At 35.4% G+C, this 18,116-nt stretch overlaps 1 protein-coding gene across 1 annotated transcript in view; it reads right to left on the reverse strand.

Annotated features, from left to right (window-relative positions):
* Positions 1-18,116, reverse strand: part of CSMD3 (CUB and Sushi multiple domains 3) — a 774,333-nt gene that overhangs the window by 688,706 nt on the left and 67,511 nt on the right. Inside the window, exon 2 of the mRNA XM_075495159.1 lies at positions 83-305. Coding sequence (XP_075351274.1) covers positions 83-305 — 223 coding nt within the window. The remainder of the gene's footprint in view (positions 1-82; positions 306-18,116) is intronic.

Below are 18,116 nucleotides of genomic sequence, written 5' to 3' on the forward strand. Positions count from 1 at the left end.
GCTTTAACTTTTTTCTCAGATATTTTTAAGATATGAACACAAGTTACATTTTAATTACAAGTTAATAATGTTTATTCTTTACCTTGTCCTAAAGTTTGCAGGGTGAGGATGCCCATCATATAATGACAAATAATCATATTCTTCTTCTAGAGCAAAAGACTGAAAGACGATCTGTATTCTGTTTCTTTCTTCTGCTATTATAACCCATGTACAGTTTGCACCATTTGGATATCCATACGGGAAGCCAGGGCTTTCTATAGTGCCATTAAGTCCTTTTAAAGTTCCACCACAGGTATATATAAATCCTAAAAAAAATCCAAGGAAACAAAAGTTAGCAATCCATTTTTATATCAACCTTCAATAAAATACATCATTGGAATTCACGATTTCTAAAACATTATAAAAATACTTCTTTGCAAGTACTGCATTTAGAAAGGTAAAGCCCATGTTTTAATACAAATCCTGCCACTTAATGCAAAACAACCCCACCCACCTAACAAATGTGTTTTCCATACTGTTTATGTAAAGACATATGGTAGCATCTTTGCAAATAAACATATATAAACAACATCTATGACTAAATTTGGTCACCTATGAGGCAAAGTATTTACATCAATTCCCTTTTTTGTAAAGAGGAAGAGAAGCAGCCAGAGCAAAATAAATGAGTCTTCTTTTGGTGCAGGTCTGATACAGATTATATCTACCAACCTTCTGCTACTCCTCCCCAGATTTTGGGACTGGAAGAGGCTGAAGGTTATTTATTATGAACAAGCTTTTTCCTATCAATAATTCTTGTTTATGAAAGCTGTGTACTTAAAGACTCAATGTGAAATAACCATCTGTTGCATCATTATATTATCTCATGTAAATAACTGCATTGTGTATTTGTAACCAGAAAGAACTTAGTAAGTTTTCTATATCTAAATAAAATATGAAGATGAACAGCTTATGTGTTTTGACTGACCCTAAGTGGGTGTTGTGGTTTAACCTCCGTAGTCAGCTAAGTCCCACACAGCCGCTAACTCCCCCCCACCCCCCGTGGGATGGGGGAGAGAGTCAGAAAGGTTAAAAGTGAGAAAAATAGTGGGTTGAGATAAAGACAGTTTAATACGTAAAGCAAAAGCTGTGCATGTAAGCAAAGCAGAATAAGAAATTCATTGGCTACTTTGGCAGGCAGGTGTTTAGCCATTTTCAGCAAAGCAGGGCTCCATCACACCTAACGGTTACATGGTAAGACAAACACCATAACCCTGAATGTCCCCCCTTCCTCCTTCTTTCCCTCAGCTTTTATCACTGAGCATGACATCATATGGTATGGAATATCCCTTTGGTCAGTTGGGGTCAGCTGTCCCAGCTGTGTCCCCTCCAAACTTCTTGCACATCCCCAGCCTATTTGCTGGGAGGGGCAGCATGAAAAACAGAGAAGGCCTTGGTGCTGTGTAAGCACTGTTCAGCAATAACTAAAACATCCTTGTGCTATCAACACTGTTTTGGTTGCAAATCCAAAACATAACACCATGGGATCTACTATGACGAAAAGTAACTCTACCCAAGCCAAAATCAGTACAATGGGTCAAAGCTGAAAGGTGGATCTGCCAATAGGTCCTTTTTAACATGAATACCCTCAAATGTCAGAAATGGCCCCTACATTCAAAAGCCAAATTTTCTTGGACTATAAGCAATTTTCTTTTTACACAGAAAATCCATTTTCTGAGGAAAAATAGAAAACAAGAATAATTATAAAAAGTCACTGTGTCCTGGCAGGTCAGGTCCTTTTCTGTACTCTTGCTCTCAGTTCTAATGCTCAGTTACAGCAGTTCCCAACTCCTCTAAGACCTTAGGATATTTTGTTCTTTCCAATAGCTTTGCAGTCTGACTGTACATCTCCACTACATCTTTCTGCTCTCTTATTCCTTAAATATTAGGTAAAAATATCAGTTTTCCTGCTTTGCCTTTTGCACCCCCAAAGCTTCTCTTCCCCGAAAGTGCTCAGAACAAACCCCTTCTGCTACCAAGGGGATTTCATCAACTGAGAGAAAGCATAAAGCTGCTCAGCATGCTCTTTCAGAGAAACATGATATACATTTCATAACAAACTACAAACAAACCAACCAGATGCCTTCGCTTTAATTATGCACACATGTATATATTTAAGCTCATTAAATCATCTTCTTTATGGCACATTTGCAAGCTTGTCTTCGTGTTGAGCATTTAAATGTGCAGAGACCCCTTTCTCTGAAGTACTAAGCAGAAATCTCTTAAGATTTTACACTTTGTATTGTTACACTGTAAAGTAACTTTTCTTGACAACAGAGAGGGACACATCCAATGTTTTTATCTTGGCTTTTTCATATTTATCTCCAATGATGAAAAAAGATGCCTCTTATGAAGTGTGATTACTCTTTTACTACAAATATCAGTGTATCATAGATATACAGGACAGAGAGGGAATGGAAGTTCCTCTTAGAAAGTAATTAGGGCTTTGTTTGCCTCATCTGACATGTATAGCAAATTTTACCTTCTACTGCAAATTAGCTTAGAGAATTCTTTTTCATATCAGTGCCTACACACTTTCATTTGTTATCAACCTTCATTGCTAGAAGTCTGTTTTATTTATGTCTTTCTGCATCTCCCTAATATACTCAAACTATTTTAAAATCTCCTTTATGTGTTATTATTTGTTATCTAAGCTCAGCTGTTTTATTTAGCACTTTAAAAATCTTTTGGAATACAGTTTGTGTGCAAGTCACTTTACAAAACTGAACTATTTACTCATCATAAGACCTTCATCCTAGAAATCTAGCATCTCCCACCAAATATAGTCACAGGAATAAGACTTTTAAAATAGCTAAGTGTGCATATAGTTATCAATTTAGTTTTTCCTAGAAATCTCTTTCTTAGGCCTACTTCAATTGAATTAGAGAAAAAACTTAGAGAGAGAGAGAAACTTGAAAATTAAATAGCATGCGTTATTAATTTCTGTGCATCTCTCCAGACCAAGTGTGGAAAGCACAGTGTGAACTTTGGCTCAATGTCATGATACAGCTCCATAATTCAGAACCTACATCACTGTTGCTGTATCTAAGTCAGGATAGCTATCAATTACATATGTACTATTCTGTTAATTCAATGCAAGCTATTGCATTGAGAGAAAATCAAATAATACGTCTTCTAGGACCAAAATAAAATTACAGTTTTCCAAAAAAAGAACAAAGCCAAAACAATGAGAAAGTGCCTTATGAGATGATACACTACTTATTAAGGAATGTAATGCTTCATATTGGATCCAATAATTGTTCCTATCCATACATATATATGAAATACAAACTTCCATGACATATAAAAGTTCCACTTACTCCTTTTACTCCATATCCAGACTGTAACAAAAGAGAATTATTCATATGCTGCCAGATGATATAACAGATATTTTTCAGTGATGACTAGAAGAATGTAACACAGCTATGCACATGTCAGAAGATACATTTTTAATTCCAAGAATGGAAAAAATAATGAAGTTTGATTTTGATAAGTCTACTCTTTTAGTCTGTAAAATAAAAAATCATGCCAACAGAACCCATACAACATGCACTTTAAACTCTACTTTCATATGTTAATCCATTCTGTAATGCTCTGCACCTTGGCAGACCAACTTGGTTACATTCAGAATAGACAACATGCATTAACTGACTGGTCTGATCAAATGTTGAAGACATGACATTTATTTTCACAAAGTAAAATTCATGCTGAAATAACTGGTAACGTATACTGTGATCTTTTTCATCTAGATTTCAGAACTAGCATTCAAAACAGAATTTACTTACAAACTGTTTTTCATTAAAGAGAAGATTTGATTCAAAGCATGAGATAAAGAATTTTGAAAAGCTTGAAGTTAGACTAGAAAAGAAAAATACTTGTTGAAGTAAGTGTGAAGATGAACACCACCACTGATTATATTCTCTTAATAGTTAGTATGATTCAAAATTTCCATTGTATTGTTTTCTACCAGATTTTAAAATTCAGATGTTTAATTCTCATCAATTTTACATGAATAAATATTTCTTGAAATCATAAAACACTGCTTCTCTTCCTGATTTCAGTCATCTTTTGATTCATTGTGGGATTACAGTAAGCATCAGTGACATCAGTTCTTACTTAATCTATTTATTCAACATTCATTGCATTCTGCCAAAGCAAGTAATACTTAACACCATATCCACACCCCTTGCCCTTGGATGTCCCATAACTATACTCATTTGGTACGCTACAAGATTGTCTTTTGCTTTTTCTTTTCCTCCTGACCATTCAATTATACTGTTTAATAACATATTTCCACACATCTCACCTTCCAAGTACTCCACGCTTTTTGTTTAATCTCCTTTGTTTAATGTATTCTTTAATAGCAGTCATCACCATAAGATAATTATACTGTGTCTGCATTGATTAACACACTCACACATTTCTGAGTTGCTTGTGTTTTTCCTTTTAAAGAGGTATTTAATACTTGCTATCATTTACTTTAACAGCAAACTGAGAAAATGGAAGATGAGTTGTTCACATGCTGCATTTTTTTTTCTGTATCTTTTCTGATATCCTGATCTTTCATTTCTTTCACTTGCATCCATCTTAAAGCACAGTCAATTATATCTTAAAGTATTCCTTAGCTGTCATCTGTGTTAATCTCTCTTTTTTGTGCAATCTACCTATTTGCAAAATTGTTCTTTTCCCCCTAGATGATAGTCCTCTTCCATTCAGAATCCATCTTTACTCACTTGTCTCTCCTGCCCTTTGCATGTTTCTGCCACACCTTTTTCTTTTCGTGATCTTTGATCACCTGACTATCTTTGGCAGCAAGGAGCAGTTAATTTTCATGATGACCATAAATCAGGAAGGATTGTTCTCCTAATTCTCTTCTGTTGTGCTGGATTCTCTTTCTGCTGACTTACATTTTCATCACCTTAGGTTTTATGGTGCTTGTGTATTCATCTTTCTTGTTTCCTTATTCTCCCCTATAGTCCTGTTTGTGAAACCTCTTCCTTTTGTAGTTTCATATTATACTCTCACATGTTTCTCAGCACTGCAGAGAACCTATTGGAATGCTACAGTGATAGATTTCATAGTGATGTGAACCCTTCCCTATTTCGTGAACCCTTTTCTCCCTCCTATCAATCCTTCCCATTTTTGGAAAATATATACACAATCTTTCTTTCTAAACCATCTCAGCTTCTCTACCATTTTTTATTCAGACATGCCTTACACCAAGATCTTTGAACCCATCTACAAATTAGAGAAGAGGAAGCTCTCATCAGATGTAATGACTGTATTTTACTTTGGACTGTTTCAAATTTACCTTTTTATCTCTTCTCATCATATCTTAGTTCTCTTCCATTTATGCTTTTCCATTTCCCGATAAGCCTCTTTTCTGCACAAAACAAGCCTCCTTTCTCTAACCTTAAGACAACACAAAGTTTTATTGACTTTTTCCTCAGTACAAACAAGCAAGATAATTGCCTCCTTTAATATACTGGATTTAGTCCCTTCCTACTCTCCACCTTTTTCTCCACCTCCCTCAAATGTCCAGCAGCTTGCATACTTCTTTCTTTCTCTACTGTGCTTTCATAACAGGCATGACTAGTGACTTTTACACTAAGGATACTCACTAGTGTCCATTCCCACCAGAACCTTATAACCCCCTGGTTCTTTCTGAGTGTCATTTTCCTCCTGTGCTCGGCATGGAAGGTGCACATACCAGCAGCAACCCACACCGCAGAACACCAGAACAGAAGTATGCTGCACCTGTGTAGTAGTTCGCAGGAGAGTGGGGAGCCATACCAGCTACAAGGCATTAGAGCTGCTGCCGTTTCAGAAGTGTCTATCTTGTATTCATGTAGACCTCTATGCCTGTTTAACCTAATTCTCTGTACTTCAAAGAATCCTTCTCACTTCCATCTCAGCTCCAACAGTAGCTTTTACAATGAGCTTTCTACCAGCTGAGCAAAGTGCACATTTAATATTTCACCTGACCATTTAAAAAAAAAAACCCACACAGATTATTTATGTGGTTTTCTTCTTTTTTAAGTTCCCAAAGTAATAATGTCTTCTTCTGTTGTGGTTATGTCTATCTCTGTGGGTTGGGGGTTTTTTTACAGTCTGTTTTTCTCAATCATTCGTTTTTTACATATAATGCTTATTTCCTTGATTTTAGACTGCTTTCTTTAGTCTAGAGAAATTCCAGGCATGCCTAATAAAGCCTTGTAAAAAACCACAAGAATCTTGTGTTTGTGAAGTGCACAATGTAAGAACAGCATTGTAGCGTCTCTGTGAAAATCAGCTCTTATGAGTTCCAAGAAATTTAGGATTTCTTAACTAAATTGACATTTCATTTCAGTTTGTTCTTAAAAGCATTTGCTTTCACAAACAAGATATTTGAATGCTTATTCTCTGCACAGCTTACTGGAAATTGTGCCAATATGTAGACATTATAAAGTGTTCAAAAGAAGCTTGTTTTAAGACTCTTTCTTTATATATGATTTGTATCATTTTAAGGTTACGAGAAAAGATAGTTATACTTCTTTGTAAATAATTGGGTAAGATAGATTGTCTTGACCTTGCATAAGCTATAACAAGGTGCCAAAATGACTTTTCCAATCATTTGGTAAGGTTGGCTGGAAACCCTGTAACAAGCTCAGTGGAACTGGTACAGAATACCAGCCAAAAAGAAGCTATCACTGTAAAGTAATTATCACTGCATTTGAAGAACTTTGTGGAAGTACTGTTTTTCCTCCAAAGAGTAATTTCTTATCTCTGTTTCAGCCACCTTTTCTGAAAGAGGTTCAGAAATATTTCAGTGTTTTCTTCGACTTGTCTCAGCTGTGAAAACTGGAACAGGGACAAAAAATTCTGCCCCCTCATGTCAACATTGAGCATGTTTCTTCTTTTAAGAAACATAAGGTCCAAAAAACAGCAGGACTGCTCATGTTCACATGGAATCCATCCTGAGGAGCAGAAGGCTTAAAATGGCAAGGCAGCAAAATAAAAAACTGGATCTCATTTAACAAAAGGATCCATAACATTTTTGTTATAGATATTGAAATAAATATTTTCATTGTGTGTATTTCTTGTTCTACAACAGAAAACTGTTAAGTCATTTCCTATAACTGAAAACAAAAAGGCTTTAACTTCAACAGTGTTGCCAGTCTTTGAGGAACTTTAAAAGAGATGTAACATAAATCTACTACCCTGTAAGTCATTCAACAGAAGATTATCACTTTCACAGGAAAATACAGGTTTTTTTCCCTTACCCTTAGGCACTTAATTACTTTGGTTTGTACATAACTCTTTGACAGGGAATAGACTTCTGCTTCTATTTTAAAAGCATTGCTACCACTGCCACAGATGAAAGTCTGCTTTCAATGAAGTCAACTGAAATGCACTGAAGTTTTTATCCCCAGTATGTAATGAACTTTCCTTCTAAGGACATTTCAATACTTCTCTCCTATTCCTCATGTAATATGTCAAATTTGGAACCCTTATAGACAAGGGATCATCTGTTCCAAAATAACTGCCTCCTTGCTCATGCAGCCAGAGAAGGGTAATCTCTCAGATGTGACAAACATCTGGGCAATTGAACTAGCCATAAAAGCAAGAAAGGACATTTGGAATCTCATCACAGAATGAATTAAAAATCTTCTCTGGGATTGAAAGCCTGCCATATTTGGTACCCCTCACACAGGCTAGCGCTGCCAAACTTGCAGGAGAATCAGATTTCTTATGTTTAGGGAGATTGTAGACAGATATTAAAGGTGATTGGGGTTTTTTAAGATAATTCAGTTTTCAAATAATAGACTTTCTGGTCTCAGTGGCATTTGGCCACCCTGCTTCTCTCCTGTGTTTAAGAATAAACATTTTGAGCTATGACTTCCTCATTTTAGGAGAACTAATTGTGAAAAGTGCCTTCATTAGTACTCTAACCCTGCGCTCTTTTTTCTTCTTCTACCTACTCTTCTTGCAGTTCTTCCACTTGAAAAGTGGAAAGTAACCAGCATACAACCAGAAATTGATCCAGAAATCTTCCTGGCAGCCCTAAAAGAGAACACCAGATCAAACGCATGGCTGAAAAGGAATTCATGCAGATTTCATGTTTGATTACATGGGAAATTTACTCTGTGGAAAAGATATGAACAGAGATTCCACTGTAAAGATCAGTTGTTGGAAGAATTATATTTATTTTACATTTCCTTTTCACTGTTCCCTTTTCTGCAAAGCTAACCACATGTCCAAAGGTTTTGTACTGTGCTTCATTTGTGGCCTTTTTTTAATGTGTGAACTGATAGACTGTTAATTTCAAATTAAATCGGGATATTTTTAAAGTTAATTTAGAACCATCACTTAACAAGTCAAAATGACAAGGAAAACCACTCCCAGAATACTATGAACTGCCAATAGCATTTTGAAGCATTTCTGTTCTTTTAGCAATAACAAGTCTTAGTTTGCATAGACTTCCTAATTGATTTTCAAATAACATACCTTAGAGCAAAATTCTCTTTTCATTAAAATGTGCTCATAAGTAGTTAACCCTTTCTGTGTGAACTACATGAAAGACAGTGGCAAGATACAACCACTGCAGTAGCAGGTCAAACTAAAACTTCTGAAGTAGTTTATCATTTAGTTGAATCCATGCAATATATTGCTTCTAAAGCTTAATTACTGTTGTATTTATTTCTTATTATGTTTTAAATGTTGATAGATAAAAGATTTCGCTGCAAAGTACAGGTCTTTGGGTCTCTAGGATATAAATAGATAACAAGGTTTGAAAAAGTTATATTTGGAAAAAAATAAAGAGTAAATTAAGTTGCTTACAGCAGAATAATTATTTAACAATACTGTGAAATTGGTAAATACCAGAATTCTTAAATAAGGGAAACAGTCACACAATAAGATGTTTCAAGAGTCTTTGCTCTTGGCACTAGTAGAATATAAGCAAACACCCTCTTTTAAAAAAAGTTTAAAACGAAAGTATCTTCTGAAGCAATTAAGGTACACTTAATATTAAACTTTTAAATTAAAGTTTAAAAGTCCAAAAGTCTTACCATTTTCACACTAATTGTAATGTAACAGCAGAACAGTCAATATAATGCTGACTTGAATTCCTCAAATTTAAAGCCCATTGACATACACAGTAAACTTCTGTCATTATATAGCTGGTTCATTAAAATCTAGGATCTGGGATATGGACCTCTCTAATGAGATTTACACAGAGACTTAATCTAGCGAAGAAAAAAAAATTAAAGAAAAACAAAATTACAGTATATTACATCTGGTAGTTCAAAATCTTGCAGCAGTTTCAGATAAGTGACAGAGAACAGATTAGTGCAAATCTAAGTAACCTGTTGAAATTACTATATAGCTTTAGAGGAAAAAAAAAAACAGTTTCCATAATCCTTCTAAATCATCATAGATTTAGTCAAACTCCAAAAGGGAGGGAGGAGAAGGGGGAAGAAAACCCAGAATGATGAAAAAAGTTCCAGTAAGCATTCAGATAGGAAATAAACATTATCAAATAAATATGATGGTGGTTTGAAGTGACTTCAACAAGATTAGAAAAGACTTTGAAGACTCAGTGCTTGGAAAATCAGGACAAAATTAAGTCTCGTTTTAAGTTTCTGCCAATAGAAATTGAACATGAGAATGGCTCAGTATTTACTGTACACTACTGCAGACAGTCTTCTTATATTCTGTTTCCTTCTTTCAAAAAATAACAGACAACATTCTATGGCAGCTTAGGTTGCTTCAGATGTAAAGAACCTAGAAAGTATTTTCATTCACTCACAGGGATTACCTTCAGAAGAGATGTAATTTTTAAAAAACAAGCAAAAACCTTCTTAGTTTAGACCATATGGAAATTCAGACTTTTGAAACTCTGCTATAAACTTGGGAAGAAAAAAAATGATCTAACTTATGTTTCATGCTTCTGAAACATTACCATTATTCTTTCATCAGCTTTCTCAGTGAAACATCTATAAAAACCTGATGTCTATAGCTACCTTGTGATGCCATTACTATGGAATTTGGACTGTTGTACCAAATGCACTCCATGCACTCTACAACAGCCTAAACCTGAGGGCAGCAAAATTAAAGATGTGTTCAGAATTAAAGGAAGCAGCAGCTGGAAAAAACAACTATAGTCTTTGATCTACTCCAAACAGTGACAAAAATTTTTGAGTTAAATAGGAGACAGATTTTAATTAAATAGTCAGGATCTCAACGCCTTTAGTGAATCTATTAGCAAATACAGCTTTTCTGAAGATGAGCAAGCAGAACTAGAACTTAAAAAGAGAAAATACAGTGAAGATCACTATGGAGTAAAGAAAAAAATGTCCTTCTATAAATAGACACATAGGCAAAAACACAGCTGTGACAATATGGCACACTGGGGTGGGTTTTCTGTTTTTCATTTTCTAGATCATATAATAGTGAAAAAATGCCACCACTTCAAAAATCAAAGAACCACAGACTATGTAAGTGTCAAGTGAATGCAGGGAGGTCAGGAGAACTTCTCATGAAGGATTTGACACTATGGGACAGTTTCTGACACAGTTCTTAAAAATGAAGGGAGAACAATTTAAACATCTTGGAGACTATTGGTTGTCAATGGTAGATATTCAAGCATTATATTTCTACAGATTTTTCTATTTGAAGTCCAATTTGTGAGTTAGGAATCTCATATCAAGCTACAGATTTTAAACAAATGTTATTTTGTATCACTTCCTTTATTTTTTGAACTTTTAACAGATATTACCACAGTGTTTGTGGTAAATCTGTTTGTGATTTTAATGATGCTTTATTAAACTGAAGTGTGTGTACTGAGGTATCCAGGGTTTTTCTGAAATAAAACACACCAAAACCTCCAGACACAAAGAACACTAGACCAACCAGAAAGTTTAGTCAGTAAAAATCTTTCGAAGAACAATGTTTTATGTCTACTTCTTAGAATAATGTATGTTGTAATAGGATTTCCTCAAGAACTAACATAGATCTTTTTAAAAAACATAAATGAATTCTGTCTTCATTTACTCATAAACTTTCTAAAAAAAAGTAATTTTTGACTGAAGCAGCATAGAAAAAAATCCTTCTTCTCATCTGTAAATCTATGGACTGTTATGGTTTTTTCTATGTTTTCATGTGTCTGAATACAAAGGTAATTTTTCAGATATTGTCAGTTCTACTCACTTTTTAATTTCGAATTAATTCCCATTATACATTTCTGAATTTGCAGTAGGTCAAAGTATTAGTATCTTTACCATATACTTCCTTCTAAGTGTCATAAATATATTTTTTTATCATAAGCCAGAATATTAATTTCAGTAGTCAGCGGAGGCAGTATAGACTGAGGCAAAATCAAAAATAAGTTAAAAAGAAGAGCATCTTTAGTGACTGAGATATCTCAGTTTGTAAGATTTTTTAATGAGACCTCATTTATTGATGTCACTAAAACAGTAACTTTAGTATTATCAATATTGTTTATATTACATTAATTCCCACTAATTATTTCCATTTAAAAAGCAAACATCACCACTGGAGGGTTTGACTCTAAAATATGTAGTATTTAACAAATAAAATAATTGGCTAAAAACAAAAATAGATAAGATTTACTTCTCTATACACTAGAAAACACTGCAAAACACTGAAAAATTTTCTAGGAAAGGTGATTAAACTGCTGATAATACTACTCTACAACAGGAGCACGAATATTTTCAACTCTCTGGCATTGATAACTTCTTGAATTGACCTCATTTTTTAGAATATTTAATAGAGATTACTATGCTAAAAAATTATAGAGCCAAGCAATATAATCAAGTGTTATTTCAGATTTTTTTTTGGTCCCAATGGTCCCAGGACCATTAAAGCTGTTCCTATTACTCTATATATTTATTCTGGTCCTTTCCAGAGACAACCTGCTTCAGTGTAGAGGCAGCCAGATGAACTGCATACCCCAAGCTGTCAAGGAGGAGCCCAGCATATTATAGTAAAGTTTTGGGAGCTTATGTTAATAACTAGGTTTTAAACTTCAGCTGGTGAGCAGTTTCCCTTGGCAGCTATCCTTACTATGACAGTGAATTACAGAGAGAAGGGCAAGGGAGAGCACATTAACTGATTCATCCACCCCAACTGACTTTACCAGTCTACCAAGCCAGATAAAAATCACCATATAGAGCCATCATCATCAAGAAAAGCTGACTTTTCTCTCTTCGTGGCTAGTTAAAACCTGGACCTACACTGTGACCATTTGCAGAAAGGGAAAAGAGGAATAAATATTTAATGGTATCACTGGTGTCTTCTTTTCCCTCCTCCCTTGAAAATAACAAACAGAAAAACAAACAAAAAACCCAACCACTCCATCCCAGCATCAAAGAAAAACCCATTTGTTCTCCAGAACTGAGCAGTTACCCTTTTCCATATTCCTGCCAACAATGTCTTCTAACCAAAAATGCTGGATCACCCAAACTTGGTGTTCAGAACAAAGTTAGATGAAAAGGTTATGTGAAAAGCCAGACTGTAGAAATGGAATATATAAAATGTTTAATGATAGAAAGAAAACCAATAAAGGTAAACAGCACAGCACTGAAGTCATAGAAATGGTAAGCAAAAATATTTGGGTAAACAGTTCTGATTTGGATGGCGTAGTTCAACTTGGCATGTAAAACTTTGAGAGAACAGTTATACCATTCTGTTTTAATAAATTATTCTTGTAAATACTGAGATTTTATTGTCGGTTAGATGTCTTCATGTTCATTTGTATGAGACAAAGGAATGTGGTGTATTACTTACTTTTTGCAGTATCTACTGATTGGAATTTGGACAGACTTTAGCTAATGTGCGAGGTATTAAGTATTCACAAATGCCTCTTACATACTATTACACTATTACTATTCCCATGCTAACACTTTATGCATGGAAAAATGAGGATGTCTGGTCTGAGTCTTTCTTCTTGGGTTTCATCTTATATCAGCACAGAAAAATTGGTGCTAATTATTTCTTGAGACTTCATGAGTTTTTGTTATATAATAGCCCAAGGCACAGCCTTGGACATTCAGTTCCTCCCTCCTAGCCATTAATAGTCAGCAGAGGCTTGTGTCTCTTCTTATCAAGTAAGAAAAACACATAACCTTCTATTAAATTGTGTGACTTCACATCTTTAATTGATGTGCTCCCTGGTTTTAGCTTATTTCACCTTTTGGCAACTGTTACTCCAAGCGCCTCATCCATTCTGCAGTACTGACGTCTGCTTTCGGTAGCTGATATTTCTCAAATTAATCAGTACCCCCCATTTCTAAAAAATTGTAGTAATAGTGCCACTGGCTTATCATGAATAATCATCCCCTCTGACATGACAAACGAGCTCTAACAGGAAAGCTATTAGTTTGAAACAAATTCTACTGCATTGAAACATTCTCAGTAGTAAAGTATCTCAGTAGAGTATTAAACCTTGTTCAATTCTGAACAAGAAGAGAGATCTTTGTGTCTTTCTCAGGTTGAATCAGTTGTATTCTCTTTATTAAACATTAGATGATAGCAGTGTCTTACCTAACAAAATTTTCATGTGGGAGGTGCTTTTTTTGTAACTATTTAAACACTGTGTACTTTGATTTTCATTTTAGGATGAAAAAAATAGGCATTTGATCCTCTTGGCACCTTAGTATAAATATTAAGGAGCTCACTTTTTTTTTTAATCTTTTCTTTTCCTAAACCAAATACATGTTATTGTGTTGTTTATTACTGATTCCCTGCTTCTTTGGAGTAATTGGAAATGTCTGCTTATAACAGAGCAAAGACTAATACAGAGACAGCCTTTTTCATGGGAAGCATTATGAAAACGTTTGATTTCAGTATATATGCATGTAGGTGAATGCATCAAGATGGATAGACTGATAGATAGATACTAAGGCAGGCAAAGCACATACATATAATACTTCTCTGGGAAACTAAAATATTCTTTCTAATACTCCACACTGATCACTGTGATAAGGAAATGCTCAGTCTCATCCCACATTAGGTGTAGAAGCTGTTGTTGTTCATAAGAAGGAAGACTTTTCTAGTAGTTTAGGAAGCCAGAGAGTGGTTTTGTGTTGTTGTATGCCAAGATTCAAATATTTATTCCTTGCACAAAGTGGGATTCAGGGAATCTAAAAAAGGACTGCAATACAAGTCCTTCCAGAAGAACCTGGAGACACTTCCTTCAAAGGTTGTGAATATTTTCTCACACCAGTTTTGAGGAAGATCTGGGTGTATTGAACACATCAACCACAATACCAGTAGAAACCTTAAGGACACACATGGCAACTTTGCTACCAGGGGATTATATTTTAAGATCTGTGTTTAGTCCCTAGATTACAAGAGAAACAGCATTGTTTGATCCCTCTATCTGACAAGCAGAATCATACTACAAATGCGTAGTATATTGTTTCATCGTGCTCAGTCTGAGGCAAGAACATGGAATTTGGATTGAATTTTGGTAAAAAAAATACCAGAAAAGTGGGGCATGATAGAAGACTGCACCAGAGTCAAAAAGCTTTGACTGTATCAAAGAGACTGTCTCAGAGGAGATGTGACCACCCTGTGTGGCACTGACTGTTCAGTGATGGTTGGTGCAGTTGGAAGCAGAACTGGTTGGAATGTTTGGATATAACTTTTCATTTTTGTTTTTGCCATATGATAAAAATTTGTTAAATCAAATGTTCTTTGTATATCCAAACACATTTTTATTAAGGTTTCTTAGTGCCAACATGAACTTCTGGTCTAACTAAAAGTGACATCTCATGTAATACCTAGCTGTTCACAGTAGTTACTGGTGTATACAAAACTCTATTTCAAGTCCTCATTCTCTGTGTTCTCCCAGTTTATGTGTCCCACAGACTACTGGACATAGGTTACTTGCAAGTCAGCTTCATGCTCTTATCTTCTAGGGTGTCTTAGCTCTCATTTAAGTTGTCACTTAGGATCAAAACCAAATTTGCAAAACTCTATATTTTGTTTCTGTAAAAGCAGATTTGTTTTCCAGCCTTAATTGTATGTCCAGTGACTCCTGTGCCAGCGTATCCAGAATCCTCTAACTGCTGAAAGCAGTCCAGGGGTTTAAGTCATCTTTATGTTCCAGTGCTGACATTTATTCTTGTTTCATCTGCTTACAAATGAGATACAAAGAGCAGAATTTGAGTAAATATGTGTGTTTACAATGTCCTAACAACAAGGCTCCTGTTATTATCAGTGAAGTGCTGGACAGCAGATTCAGCCATGCTTAGCCATGGACATCAGACTGCAATAAAATAAACTGACTCCATATAGTCTCTGTTGACTATAATACAGATTTAAATACCTAGATCAACTTAGACACCTGCTCTGCAGGTGCCTAATGTCAAGTGAAGGAATCCTGCCTAAGACACATCTGCCACTTAGTCCTTACCAATGATTATATTAATGCCTTTTTTCTTCCCAAGCAAGACAAGGACAGGAGTAAAATCAGGCAGAAGTGGGCAATTGCTTAGAATCCTCAGTATTTACTTGTAATTATACCTGTAAGTTTCACAGTGCTTTCTTTTCCTCTGCTTTTCCTGAAGGACATGAGGGCCAGGTACCTGAGCAGTGCATGCCACTTAACATTTCATCTCTGTTTCCTACTTGCATGTTACAACACAGAGTTGCCATCATTGCTGCCATCACTGTAGTATGCACAGAGCAATGCAAGATGGCCAGCATTGCAAGGAGAAATCTGTCAGCATTTTCCATCAGTACTAACTGAAGCCATCACACCTTGTTGGTAATGACAGAAGCATCAAGGTGTTTTTTTCATCTCCCCCTCCCTGAATCATAGAATCATTAAGGTTGGAAAAGACCTCTAATATAATCTAGTCCAACCGTCACCCCAACACCTCCATGCCTACTAAACCATGTCCTGAAGTGCCACGTCTACATGTTCTTTGAACTCCTCCAGGGATGGTGACTCCACCGCCTCTCTGGGCAGCCTATTCCAATGCTTGACAACCCTTTCAGTAAAGAAATGTTTCCTAATATCCAATCTAAACCTCTCCTGATGCAACTTGAGGCCATTTCCACTCGTCCTATCACCAGTTACTTGGGAGAAGAGACCGACACCCACCTGTAACAGGTTCATCCCAGATCCAAGAGGTGCAGAAGGTAAGTAGGCTGCTCATCTGCTCTCTCCCTCTGTAGGAGAGGGAGGTGCAGGTAATCCCAGGACAGAGTCTCAAAACCTAAAATCAGACTTTTATGTGCACATGGTGGAGTTGATAGAGAGAGGGCAGTGAAGAGGGAGAGAACAGTGTGTAACAGCAATACTGCTTAACCAGCTCTTCAAGAGAAACGTGATGAAAATTGTATCAGCTCTGCAGTGGGCGCAAATAAGTGCTCTGCACTGGGTTTCTTTTTAGAGTGCCCCAGCTCACATTACATCAGTGAGCAACAGCAACAGCTTCAAGGGAACAGCCATAAGCATTTGAACAAGAGCTAGAGAGCAAGAATAGTACTCGCTGAAAAACATCTTAACAGTAACCCTCTGTCTTCCTCCTTCCCACACAAAATATCTTCTCTTCTTTTTGTTACAAAACTTCTGTATCTGTGCAAAATGTGATGCAATAATGAATTTTAATTAGTGCTTAGTGTGCCAATAGAAGTTTCTACAGGAGTGAGGAGTGGTATATTCTTTTCTCTCTTATTTACTATCTCTATAATTAGGACTACGTGATTATGCTATCAGTGCAGTGAAACGAAAATGGAATCCACACCCAGTATGAATAATTTACCCGTTCTGCATGGAAATTACAGAATTTTCAAACAAAAAGTAATTATATTTTTCTGCCTCTCTTAATTACTTTGTTGTAATTTGAGGGATGTGACTAAGTTATTAATGCGCTGTAATAAGCTGAAATCAATGCACAGTGCACCTAAAACTTTAAAAAAAATAGCACTTAGTTCTTGGATGTAAAGGATGAGTTGACTATGTTGAATTAGTGCAGCAAACTGCATATGATTTATGGGGGGGGGGGAGGGAATATAACTGCTGCTCAGTGCATTCAAAAATCCAGATTGCTAAGCTATAATTGTGTGCTACTAAGACAGTATAATTGTTAATATTGGAAAGGCTCTTTGAATACATAATATGAAGTGGTATATCAAGGCTAAATGTTGTTATCATGATTCAGGTTGATTAATAGAGTAACTCTTAGAACTCATCAGAAAACTTAAAGATAGCAGATCTCCATTTAAAGAAGCAGAATATCTCTATGCCCAGATTCTGCGACTGTTTTAAAAGCTTAAAAGTTCGTTAAAGCTCTCTGAAAGTTCAGCACATGTGCAACAAGAAAATCCAGACAGGATTTCTCAGTACTTCAAAAACAAAAAAAACATGGGGACCACTCCAGGAGGTTACCTTTGAAAAGAATCATGCCAGAGTACACTGTGTTTGTACTTGTCTGAAAAATACTTATAAGAACTTAAAGAGGAAATAAGAATTAATTTTAATTGTGATTTTTGGTTTTTAAGTGACACTGGACTTAATGTATTAAACACCGAATGAAACCCATCCATTAGCTATACTTTCAAATAGGAGATTAGATACCCAAGGATGTGTCCTAATATTCAGAAATTCTGAGAATAAGGCAGTTCCTGATAAGAATCAGACTGTTCATTTATATGAATAATCAATATCTTTTTAGATTTCATTTAGAAAATGTGGGACACTTTCTCTAGATGTTATTTCCTTTTTTCATTTTAGGATTCTGTTCAGAAAACTACTTCACAAAAATTGTTCACCTGCTCACAAAAAATCCCCGTGAGTTCAGCAGAAAATGTAAAAAAATTAAAAAAACACCAACCCTATCCATCTAATGAAACGTATAATTTAATAACATTGAGGTATATTTCAACATTATATTCAGAATGGAGAAAATCAGAAGATTTAACTTTCTTCCTTTCTTTGTACTTTGTTCCCTTATAACACTTCATAAAAATCTGTATTTTTTCTTCTTTACAACATTTTGTCAAAGAAGACCATTAATTGTGGGTAATGTCTTCCTAGATGGTCCTATTCAGCAAAACAATTAAGC

The sequence above is a fragment of the Mycteria americana genome, chromosome 2 (genome assembly GCF_035582795.1).
Source record: "Mycteria americana isolate JAX WOST 10 ecotype Jacksonville Zoo and Gardens chromosome 2, USCA_MyAme_1.0, whole genome shotgun sequence".
NCBI classification, from domain to species: Eukaryota; Metazoa; Chordata; class Aves; order Ciconiiformes; family Ciconiidae; genus Mycteria; species Mycteria americana.